Source organism: Chiloscyllium punctatum, chromosome 29, assembly GCF_047496795.1.
Source record: "Chiloscyllium punctatum isolate Juve2018m chromosome 29, sChiPun1.3, whole genome shotgun sequence".
Taxonomy (NCBI): domain Eukaryota; kingdom Metazoa; phylum Chordata; class Chondrichthyes; order Orectolobiformes; family Hemiscylliidae; genus Chiloscyllium; species Chiloscyllium punctatum.
Window position 1 is genome coordinate 74,217,940 of NC_092767.1, and position 12,705 is coordinate 74,230,644.

General features: G+C 46.3%; 1 protein-coding gene across 1 annotated transcript in view; it reads left to right on the plus strand.

The window, feature by feature from the left end:
* The window catches only part of LOC140454581 (uncharacterized), a 48,364-nt gene that overhangs the window by 26,415 nt on the left and 9,244 nt on the right, over nucleotides 1–12,705 (plus strand). Inside the window, exons 6-8 of the mRNA XM_072549439.1 lie at nucleotides 4,739–4,864; nucleotides 8,262–8,366; nucleotides 11,924–12,139. Of these exons, the coding sequence (XP_072405540.1) occupies nucleotides 4,739–4,864; nucleotides 8,262–8,366; nucleotides 11,924–12,139 (447 nt within the window). The remainder of the gene's footprint in view (nucleotides 1–4,738; nucleotides 4,865–8,261; nucleotides 8,367–11,923; nucleotides 12,140–12,705) is intronic.

Sequence of the window (12,705 nt, forward strand, 5' to 3'; positions counted from 1 at the left end):
ATCATAATCTCGACACTTTCCTGCAACCTGCCCCTACCACTAAAGAAATTTTCTCCCTTGTGGATTAAAAATCATTCTCCTTCAGCCTTAAAGGTGTATTTTTAAAAATAAATTGTTAACGGGGCGTAGGTGTTGCTGGATAGGCCCCAAGAGGATAGTTAAACACAGGAACAGAAAACATAGGAGCTGGGGTGGGCTGATCATCAGTCCCTTGTTCCTGCTTTCACCCATAAACTTTCATTCCTTTAGCACTAACAATGATACCTAACAAAGAATCCACTCCGTTGCTGTGGTTCTGGAGTCACAGGCGAGGCAAGGATAGCAGATTTTCTATCCCTAAGGAACCAGATGGGTTTTTACAATAATTGAGTGTGGCGCCATGGTCACCATTGAGCCAGCTTTTAATTCTATATTTTAATTCCTAATTCAATCATGGGAGATGGCTGGGCATCACTGCATTTATTGCCCCCAACCTTAAATGCCCCTCAAGAAGCTGGTGGTGGCGGTGAGCCACCTTTTTTGAACCAGCACAGTCCATATGGTGCAAGTAAGTCCACAGTACTGGTAGAGAAAGGGGTGTATCACAATGACAGTGAAGGAACGGCGAGATATTTCCAAGTCAGGATGGTGAGTGGCTTGAAGGGGAACTTGCAGGGGGTGGTGTTCCCATGTAGCTGCCACCCTTGTCCTTCTAGGTGGTAGAGATGATGGATTTGGAAGTTGCTGTCAGTGAAGCCTTGACGAATTTCTGCAGAGCAGTTTGTACATGGTACTCTTTGCTACATCAGTGACGGATGAGATGTGAGATGTTCAACACGTGTGTGTGTGTGTTAATGCTTTTGCAAGTGTGTACTTACCTCTGCATGTGCTCGCGAATGTGTGCTGTACATGCAAGTGCTTTTTCCAGCTCCCCACTCTCCATGATTCTAATCTCCTGCATCTGCAGTCCTCACTTTCGCCTACATTGCAAGTATGCGCCTGCCTGTGTGTGTGTGTGTGTGTGTGTGCATGTCCTTCTGGATCTCAGGATGTGTGTGTCTGAGAGTGTTTGTGTGCAGATTCCTATGTGCCTGCCCATGCATGGGGATGAGTATGTCTATGTGTGTGTGTGTGTGTGTGTATACTAAGAGAATGATGGACAGACTCCCTCCTGGGTTTTTCCAGTCGTTACCAAGGTCCTTGTTTGCAGTTCAATTTCGCTTAAATTTGGCAGGAGATGCAAATCCCCTTGTGCCTTTTGGAACCAGCTGGTTTAGCTTGCTATTAGTTTCTAACGGTTATTGTTGCTACGTGACAAAGATAGAGAGTTAAATTTAACGGCTAAGAGACCACAGAGGCTCTCCCATAGGCTGTGGCAACTCGCCAAAACCCCAGGAACAGAGTGACAGAGCAGAGCCAGCACAAACAGGAAGCTTCTCTCTTCACAAATTGTAGATGACTGCTGCTGTCCTCTCCTGTTAAAACAGCCTCGCCCCTGTGGAGTGAAATGATTCATTGGCATAACCACAGCCACTTTATCACTGAGCGCAAGAGGTTACAGGAGTTATAAAGACCCTGGCCCCACACCTCACTCTCACTGTCTCTTTCTCTCTCTTTTTCTTTCTTTCTTTCTCTCCTTCTTTCTCTCTTTCTTTCTTTCTTTCTTTCTTTCTTACTCTTTCTTTCTCTCTCTCTCTTTTTCTCTGTCTCTCTTTCTTTCTGTCTCCTCCTTTCAGTCTCTCCTTCTCTCTCTTTTTGTCTGTCAGTTTGTTTTTCTATCTATCTCTCTCTCTCTCTCCATCTCTCTCTCTCTCTCTCTCTCTGTCTCTCTCTCCCCCTCCCACCACTGCACCCCTGGCCTCGCCACACCTCCCTGAGTGCAACACCTCCCAGGTTGTCTGGTAAACAGCCAGGTGGGACTGCACTTGCTCTTTACTGGGTCAGGGTCATAGCTGTTCTCTGTATAACACTCCAGAAACTCAAGCACACCACATTGGCTGAGTTGCCAGTGTCAATGCTGAAGGAATGCCACACAGCTGGAGGTACCACGAGGTGTGAAACTATGCCCTTTGACCCTTACTGGTGGGCACTGAGGACAGGGAGTGTGTCTGGAGTTGCATGCCAAGTAACCAAATAGCCTGCCTACACCAATTGTGAGAAATTGAAACTTGCAACCTTTAGAGATTCAGACTCAAGTAACTCACCCCCTGACTCCCCAAAGCCTGTCTACCATCTACAAGGCACAAGTCAGGAGTTTGATGGAATACTCCCCACTTGCCCTGAATGGGGGCAGCTCTAACAAAACCCAAGAAGCTCGACACTGTCCAGGACAAGGCAGCCTGTTTGATTGGCACCACATCCACAAACATCCAAACCCTCCCCCACCCACTCTCAGTAGCAGTGGTGTGTAACATCTACTAGATGCACTGCAGAAACTCACTGAAAATCCTTGGATTGCACCTTCCAAACCATTACAACCTAGAAGGAAAAGAGCAGCAGATACACGGGAACACCCCCCGGCCCCGTGCAAGTTCCCCTCCACTCACCATCCTGACTTGGAAGTATGTCACCATTGCTTCAGTGTCGCTAGTCGAATCCTGGAACTCCCTCCCCAACAGCATCATGGGTGTCCTTGCACCACATGGGCTGCCCCAGCTCAGATGGTGTGCTTCACCACCACCTTCTCAAGGGGCAATTAAGGAAGGCCAATAAATGCTGGCACAATCGCCTACATTCTATAAACGAATGAAGTGGCATTGGTGTAGTAATAATACGACTGGACGAGGAAGCCAGATGCCCAAGTTGGCTGACAGTGAAATTTGATTTCAATTTAAACAAAAACAAATATAACGCCACCATGTTGACTGATCTAAAAACCCATCACTGAATGTCCTTTAGGGAATGAAATCTGCCATCCTTGCCTGGTCCGGCCTATACGTGACTCCAGACCCACAGCAAATGTGGTTGAATCTTAATTGCAGTCTTAAGGGTAGGGTGATAAATGCTGATCTAGGCAACCATCCAGAGAATGAGTAAAAGAATTGGGGGGGGAAATAATGACAGCTACCCCAAGGTCAAAGTGAGGTTGTTTTCTCAAAACAAGAAAGCTCTCCAACGAACATGTGGCATGTCTGCCTTGTCTATCTAACCATCAGTTGCCACAAATGACTCAGGGGCCCAGCAAACCCTCTCTGCCACTGTCTCTTATCAGACGCTGTATCTCAGAAGCTCACAGCACTGGGGAGAGTCCCCAGCTATTGAGAATCTAAGTCATTCATCGGGCACCGTGTGTTCATCCATGCCCTTGGCTTGACTTTAGCCATGCACAAAAAAAATTTGCTGCCTTCCCACTCCTCCTGAATCATTTGAGGAAGGCGAACACTGACAGGGTGGCAGGATGCAATTTGCCCGATGGTTCTGAATAATTTGTAGTCTGTTGCCTGGAACATTGTTATTTAGCCAATGGGAGTCACTTGGGAGCAGAAGGCGGACATTCAGCCCACCTAGCCCGCTTTGCCATTCAATATGACCAAGGCTGGTTGTCCACCTCAATATTGTGGCCGGCATGGTGGCTCAGTGGTCAGCACTGCTGCCTCACAGCGCCAGAGACCTGGGTTCAATTCCTGTCTCAGGCAATTGTCTGTGTGGAGTTTGCACATTCTCCCAGTGTCTGCGTGGGTTTGCTCCGGTTTCCTCCCACAATCCAAAAATGTGCAGGTTAGGTGAATTGGCCATGCTAAATTAACCGTAGTGTTAGGTGAAGGGGTAAATGTAGGGGAATGGGTCTGGGTGGGTTGCTCTTCGGAGGGTCGGTGTGGACTTGTTGGGCCGAAGGGCCTGTTTCCACACTGTAAGTAATCTAATCTAATCTAATCTTTTCTCCCCTCGGTGTTTCCATATCGACTTTACACCATCAGTCTATCAATCCCTACACAACTATACTTAAAATCTGAGATACTGGGAAGGGCCTTTGCTCCTCAGATGCTGCCTGACCTGCTGTGCTTTTCCAGCACCACACTCTTGATTCTGGTCTCCAGTATCTGCAGTACTCCCTTTCGCCGAGAAAATTCTAAAGATTCATCACCCTCTGAGCAACATAATTTCTCCTCATCTCAGACCTAAACGGAATCCCCTTATTTTTAAATTTTGCTCTCTGTTTCTAGGTTTCCCTATGCTGGGAGAAATATCTTATTTGCATATTTTTGTTTCAAATTCATTCATTCACAAGATGTGGGCATCGCTGGCTGGGTCAGCATTTATTGCCCATCCCTAATTGCCCAGAGGGCAGTTAAGAGTCAACTATGTTGCTATGGGTCTGGAGTCACATGTAGAGCAGGTCAGGTAAGGACGGCAGATTCTCTCCCTAAAGGGCATTAGCGAACCAGATGGGATTCATGGTCATCATTAGACTCGTAATTCCAGATTTTTATTGAATTCAAATTCTAGCACCTGCCGTGGCAGGATTTGAACCTTCTCTAGTTGATCATTTACTACGTTTACTGTGTTTAAGGAGATTTGTCCACTGCCAGAGGGGACACTAATTGGTGATGCACTTCTGCATAAGGGGCCCGCATTGAGGCCCCAGTGGTTGCCTGTCCTAAACCTATTTAGCAGGCACTGCCTTTGCCAGTAATATTTAACTTTGTTGGGGTTCTGGGGGGCGGGGCTTGCTGGTCATTGACCTCTGCTCAGGGCATTCGGGGGGGCGGGAATTCTTGGCAATGTCAGAAGGATGACAGAATTCTTGTTTCCTTTACAGTTGGTGACTCTGCGAGGTGTTCGGAAGACGTTGATATGAATGTGGTTCGACTTTGCTTCCAGGCCTTTATCCAAGAGACGAATTTGGCCCTAGCCCCTGTCCTGTCGGATCCAATCTATGACAAAAGTATGGAACACATTGAACTTATTCATCTTTTTTTTTTGGTTTATGCACCTATTTTCCAGCTGGCATGCTCCCTCAGTCCAAAATCTCCATGCTATATCTCTTCCTTCCCAATTCACACAAACTTGAGAATTAGGTGCAGTGAGCCATTCGGCCCCTCGAGCCTGCTCCACCATTCAATAAGGCTGTGGCTGATATGTTTGTGGCCACAGTTCCACATTCCCAACTGCCCCTGACTCCCTTGTTTCTAATAAATCGATCTACCTCTGCCTTGCATAAATAAAAAGGACAGTACAACATTTAAGAAATATTTAAATGTGGACTTGTGATGCTGTGGCATATGAGGCTATGGGTTAAGTGCTGTTTAATATGGAAAGGAGCTTCAAAACACAGCCACTACCCATGGGCTAGTCCCACCCAGGGGCCAACAATTCAAAGAATCCCTATGGTGTGGAAGCAGGCTATTCAGCCAATTGAGTCCACACCGCTCCTATGAAGAGCATCACATCCAGACTCAATCCCACACATTGCCCATGGCTAACCCATGCACCTCTGGACACTGCAGGGCTGTTTAGCATGGCCAATCCACCCTACCCTGCACATCTTTGGACTGTGGGAGCAGACCAGAGTACCTAGAGGAAACCCTCTCTGCCACAGACAGTTGCCCAAGTCTAGAATTGAACCTGGGTCCCTGGTGCTGTGAGGCAGCAGTGCTAACCATTGAGCCACTCTGCTGCCCTAATTATGCAGATCGATTCCTGAGTCTGCTTTCTTCTTTTCATTATACCCAGAAGTGCTCTTTCATACAGCTGAACTTTTTCTTCCCCATCACCAAATCAGCGTGACATTTTATTCCTTCATTTATTAAGCAGTAAATCACCCATGTAGCCAATTGGTTTTTGACATGCAAGGCCTGTTAAGGACAATGCTAAGTGCCCAGAAGGTGAGGGGGGGAAGTAGGGAGAGAGAGAAGCAGAAATAAAGCACTCCACAAGTTGTGGTGCCCTTTGTCTCTCTAGAGGCATCAAGAGTATTGATTGACACTGCACACTCCCTCTCCAAAGATACTTTGGAATCTGGGTCAACCTGGTTTCTTTTATATACCTGGAAGTGTTGTCACACAGAACTGAATGATGTTCCCACCACCAAATCACCATGACTTTTCTGTTTTTGTTTTAAGTATTAACCACCACCAACAACCACCCGTGCAGTCAATTAGAAGATTAGCTGCAAAGGCCCACTGGCTATGCTTTCTAAAGGGCTGAGGTGATACATTCCTATTGGACAGACTGTTGCCAAGGGAAGTCATATACAACAAAAACAATGGGGAGATTAATCAGTGATTCCCAATGGGTGGTTTACCACATTGCTGGAAAATGGGATTGGAATAATTAGATGAGTGTATTTGACTAGCACAAACTTGATGGGCCGAAGGGCCTTTCCCTCTGTTGCAGACCTCTATAACTCTGCCATTCACCATTCACTTTGTTAGGTAGGTGGAGCTAGATAAACATCTCCTCTGTAACCTCACTATTTCTGTCACCAATTTGCACACAGCAGGATTCCATAAATTGCAATGATATTCACAGCTCAATTTTTTTTGAAACGTTGCTGGAGGGCATAAATGCTGAGGTCCGTGTGCACTGTGGCCAATTTCCCAGCTCTTCCATGGAAAAGCCACCGTGAGATCGTTTGCTGCCACCAGTGAGGGAAAATCAGGGATGGGGAGGGAGGCTCATTTGGGATGAGACATTGACAATGAGCCTCCCTCCCCATCCCTGATCTTCCCTCACTGGTGGCAGCAAATGATCTCACGGTGGCTTTTCGGGTGAGACATTAACAAAGACAGCGCCTCAGACAATGCAGCACTGCCTCAGGGCCACGGTGGGATTATGTAGTCAAGTCTCTGGCCTGAAACTTGAATCCACCATCTGCTGTTTTGGCAAATAGTCCCTCGGTGATACAGAACTTAGAGTCATACAGCATAGCAAGAAATCTTTTGGTCCATCTCGTCCATGCCAACAATATCCTAAATTAATCTAGTCCCATTTGCCTGCATTAGGCCTATATCCCTCTAACCACTTCCTGTTCATATACCCATATGAATGTTTTTTAAATGCTGTAATCGTACCAGCCTCCACTCCTTCCTCTGGCAGCTCATTCCACACACGCACCACCCTCTGAATGAAAAAGTTGCCCCTTAAGTTCCTTTTAAATCTTTCCCCTCTCACCTTAAACCTATGCCCTCTAGTTTTGGTCTCCCCTACTCCAGGGAAAAAAACCTTGGCTCTTCACCCTATCCATGGCCCTGCCCCTTGTGGATTGCTTGGGGTGGGGTGGGGAAGGAAAAGAGACATACTATCAAAGCTTTTCACTTTGAACTGATCAGGACAGAAACACCAGAATACCAAATTTCAAAGGGAGCAACAATTTATACTGCATGAGCAAAGTGTGTGGATTGGTTGGCAAGTTGACTCTAGTTGAGGCACTGCCCTGAGCCTGTGGAATTCTCTACCACAGAAACCAGATGAGGCCAAAACGTTGAGTGTTTTCAAGAAGGTGATAGAGCTAGTTCTCAGGGCTAAAGGGATCAAAGGGTGAGAAGGACAAAGTGGGAACAGTGGACCGAGTTGGATGAGCCATGATTAAATGGGATGGTGCAGCAGGCTTGTAGGGCCGAATGGCCTACTCCTGCTCCTATTTTCTATGTTTCTAAGAATCCACTGAGTTTTTTTTTGTTCCTACACAACTGTTTAATTCAGAAAAAAGATGCAATGCCTGGACATGTTCCTTTTGCCTACAGAGGATACTTCCTTGTGTGGCCACATTGCTGGATTTACAGTCAGGTTTGCAAACCACTGCTGCGAGGGTGCAGATTTCCCTGGGTTACAGGGATATTGTAGGGTTTACTTTCAAAAGCAGTTCCCAACAACAAAGTTCATTTGTTTAGCATCACTAAAATAAAGCATCTCACGACTGAAATACAAGAAAGAATGACCAAATGCGTGATGAACCGTAGGTTTAAGTTAAAAATCACACAACACCAGGTTATAGCCCAACAGGCTTAATTGGAAGCACTAGCTTTCGGAGCACTGCTCCTTCATCAGGTAGGTTTCCTGATGAAGGGCTTTTGCCCGAAACGTTGATTTTTCCTACTCCTCGGCTGCTGCCTGACCTGCTATGCTTTTCCAGCACCATTCTGATCTAAACTAAGATAGGTTTAAGGGACTAGCTGAGAGGAGGAGAGGTTTAAGTAGATAACATCAGGGCTTAGGGCCCAGGTACCTTATGTCAGGACAGCCAATAGTGGAGCGATTGAAATCGGGGATGTGAAAGAATTGGATAAGTGGCGATTTTGTTCCTAACATTGAACTCACAAAGCTCAATATTTCACTTCTAGAGGCGACTAACACTTCGGAGCTGCGAATCTGTCGCCTGAACAAAGACAATGGGGTTTGCACAGGAGGGGAGGAGCTGTTTCTCCTGTGTGACAAGGTGCAGAAAGGTATTTGCATTCATCCTGTGGTTCTGCTGAAAGGCAATTGATCCTGAAACATTAACTCTGTTTGACTCTCTGCACACGCTGTCTCACCCATTGAGTTTCTCCCTTCAGTTTTTATTTCCCACACCTGACATTTGAATTTTGCATTTACGGTTTTGACATTTACATTGTGACAGCAGACAAATGATGACGGACACAATCAGGTTTGTGGTTCTGAGAATATTCAAAGTGTTTCACAGCATCAGGTAGTTGGTTGGGTGCGGATGATGTGGAGGTGCCGGTGTTGGACTGGGGTGTGTAAAGTTTAAAAATCACACCACACCAGGTTATAGTCCAACAGGTTTAATTGGAAGCACTAGCTTTCGGAGCGACACTCCTTCATCAGGTGGTTGTCATACTGTCAAAGCTTTTCACTTTGAACTAATCAGAACAGAAACACAAGAATTCCAAATTTCAAATTGTCAACCACCCGATGAAGGAGCAGCGCTCCAAAAGCTAGTGCTTCCAATTAAACCTGTTGGACTATAACCTGGTGTCGTGTGATTCTTAACTTGCGTGAGGAAGCTGCGGTGGCTGTAATATCTGCATGTAGCTTTTCAGCTAAAGCAACAACTTGGACTTGTGAGGTAACTTAAGTGAACTGAAACGTTCTAAAGAGCTTCACAGACAGACATTACAGAAAAAAATGAAATATGACACCAAGCGACATGAAGAGATATTAGAACAGTGGTCCAAAAGCTTGGACAAAGAGGCAGGTATGAAAGGAGCCGAGTGATGCAGCGGTTTAGGAAGAGAATTCCCCTCCTAGGGGTTCACACCAGCTGAAGAAACCACCACTAATGCTGTTGTCCTTGAAAGAGACCAAACTTGAAGAAGGCCAGATATCTCTAGGAATTGGTGGGTGGGAGGAGATGAGAGATAACGAGAAGCGCAGGGAGGCCGAAGGGTTTTAAAATGTGGCTGAGTCTTAAAATTGACTCATTGCTGACTACACTGGCACCCAATAAGCACTCTCTGGGGTAATAGGGGAACGGGACTTGGCATGTGTTTGGATATAGGCAGCAGAGTTACAAAGAGACACAGGGACAGGAGAAGGCCACTCAGCTCCTTAAAGCTATTCATTCAATTAAATCCCAGCCAATCTATATCTTAACTCATTAAAAACTGGAAGAATTGTGGATGCCGTAAATCGGAGACAAAAACAGAAATTGCTGGAAAAGCTCAGCAGGTCTGGAAGCACTGGTTTCAGGTCCAGTGACCCTTCCTCAGAACTCAGTTAACTCTGATTTCTCTCCACAGATGCTGCCAGACCTGCTGAGCTTTTCCAGCAATTTCTATTTTTTGTCTGTATCCTAACTCTATCTGTTTTGGTTCCATCAACCTTAATATTCTGCCCAAACAAAAAAAACTATTGCTCTCTTTGACCCTTCGCAGGAGAGAGTTCCATATTTCCACTTCTCTTCCGTGAAGAACTGCCTCTTGATACCATCCCTGAATGGACTGGCCCTTATTGTAATGTCCACCCCCTCCCTTGTTGCAGAAACATCGGAACAGGAATAGGCCATTCAGCCCATCAAGCCTGCTCTGCCATTCTGTATAGTCAAGGCTGACATCTACCTCAATGCCAATTTCCCATGCTGCCTCCATCTCCCATAATGTCAATAGTCTGTGGAAATGTTTTAATTTCTGTCTTGAGCTTGGGGTAGAGAAGTTCCAAGATTCCCCTTCCTCTGGGTGAGGAAAGCCTTCTTCATCTCAGTCTTCAATGATGCATCCCTTTTGCTGAGATAATGTTCCCCTTGCTGTAGAGGGTATATCTCATCTATGTTCACTGTGTCATAGAATCCCTACAGCATGGAAACAGGCCCTTTGGACCAGCACGTACACACCGACCCTCTCGGAAGAGTAACCCCACTCAGACTCATCCCCCTATTACTCTACATTTACCCCTGACTAATGTACCTAACCTACACATCCCTGAACATCAAGGGGCAATTTGGCATGGCCAATTCACCCTAAGCTGCACATCTTTGTATTGTGGGAGGAAACCGGAGCACCCGGAGGAAACCCACGCAGACACGGGGAGAATGTGCAAACTCCACACAATCACCTGAGACTGGAATCGAACCCAGGTCCCTGGCACGTGAGGCAGCAGTGCTAACCACTGAGCCGCCCCCCTCTCTCTCAAAGAATTTTTGTATTAATTGCGTCAGCCCGCATTCTTTGAAACTTTAGGGAATACAGGCCTCATCTCCTCGATCTCTCCTCAGACATCAATCCCGTCATCCCAGGGATTAATCTGACGAGCCTCCAGTGCTCTTCCCCCTTGGAAAAGGAGACCAAGATTGAGCACAGTACTCCAGGCGCAGTCTCTCCTAGCATCTATACAATTGCAGGGAGACAGCTTCACTTAAATCCTCTTGCAATGATGACGGCAAATGTACGGTTTACCTTTCTAATTGCTTTCTGCACCTACATGAATGATAACTGAGTGACTCGTGAGCAAGAACACTCAGGTCCCTTCTTTACTGTTACATGTCCCAACCCCTCTCTCCCCATGCAAGAAGTATTCTGCCTTTCCGGTATTTTCCTCCTAAAATTAGTAAGTGGTTCACATTATAATCCATCTCCCATGTTCTAGCCCATTTATTTAGCCTGCCCAAGCCCTTCTACAGCCTCTATACATCCTGTTCACAACTCCCACCCGGATTGGGGTCATTGGCAAATTTGGAAATTAGTCTTCACATCATTCATACATATTGTGAATAGTTGCGGACGTAGTACTGACCCTTGTGATACCCCATTAGTTACCATCTACCATCATGAGAATGATCCGGTTACTCCTACTCTCTGCTTTCATTTGTTTCACCAATTCTCAATCTATTTTCTCCCATTCCCATATGGTGTAATTTTATTTAGTGGCCCGTGTGGGGCCTTATTGAAAGCCTTCCCAATACACCACATCCATTGGATCTCCCTTGTTAATGCTGTTAGTGACATCCTCAAAAACACCAAAAGGTTTGTCAAACAGGATTTCCCTTTTTTAAATCCTTGTTGACTCTGTCCAATTTTATCAATCTTTTTGAACAGTCCAGCTATCACATTATTTATAATACACGCACTCTGACATTTTCTCTACTGATGTCAACAAACATGTCCACAGAACTTCACTCCTTTCATCTTTCTCCCTTCTTATATTGGACTTACATTCTATAATTCCCCGCCTTCCAACCCTATGTAAATCTCTTAGCAATGCTTTGGAGATGCCGGTGTTGGACTCGGCTGTACAAAGTTAAAAATCACACAGCACTAGGTTATAGTCCAACAGGTTTAATTGGAAGCACTAGCTTTCGGAGCGCTGCTCCTTCATCAGGTGGTTGTGCAGATTAAGATTGTAAGACACAGAATTTATAGCCAGGGAGATAGTTTGATGACATCCTGAGTGCCCCTAAGCTTTGCTTTTTTTAAAAAAATGTTGGATGGTAGGGACAGGAGAGATGTGAACGCTAGAGGGTGGGGAGAAAGCATATCTTTTCAATAATCTTCTCTTCCTCATGCAGAAGATATTGCCGTCGTCTTCTCAAGAGGCAACTGGGAAGCAAAGGGAGTCTTCTCCCAAACCGATGTGCACCGGCAGATCGCCATAGTCTTCAAAACGCCGCCGTATTGTGACATTGACATCCAGGAACCCGTCACCGTGAGGCTGCAGTTGTACCGCCCCTCTGATAAGGAATACAGCGAGTCCTTTGAGTTCCGTTACCTCCCAAAGCTAAATGGTAGTGTACCGAAACAGATCGGCAAACTCCTGAGTGTTAACAAATGTATGGGACGGGATAGTTTGGGTCAAGAGCAACGTCGACGATAGAATCTGTTTGTTGCTTCTATCCTCCCACATTCGCTTTCTCTTCCCTGTTGGGCAGTGATTGGAAGGATTAGCAGACTGATTAACAGCATCACATTCTTCCATGGCCAAGAAGCTCTGGGCTGGGACTCGAACCCACAGCCTCTGGCTCAGGGACAGGGACACCACCACCACACCAACAGACCAATGGGCGGCACGATGGCACAGTGGTTAGCACTGTTGCCTCACAGCGCCAGAGACCCAGGTTCAATTCCCGCCTCAGGCGACTGACTGTGTGGAGTCTGCACATTCTCCCCGTGTCTGTGTGGGTTTCCTCCGGGTGCTCCAGTTTCCTCCCACAGTCCAAAGATGTGCAGGTCAGGTGAATTGGCCATGCTAAATTTCCCGTAGTGTTAGGTGCAGAGGTAAATCTAGGGGAATGGGTCTGGGTGGGTTGCGCTTCGGCGAGTCGGTGTGGACTTGTTGGGCCGAAGGGCCTGT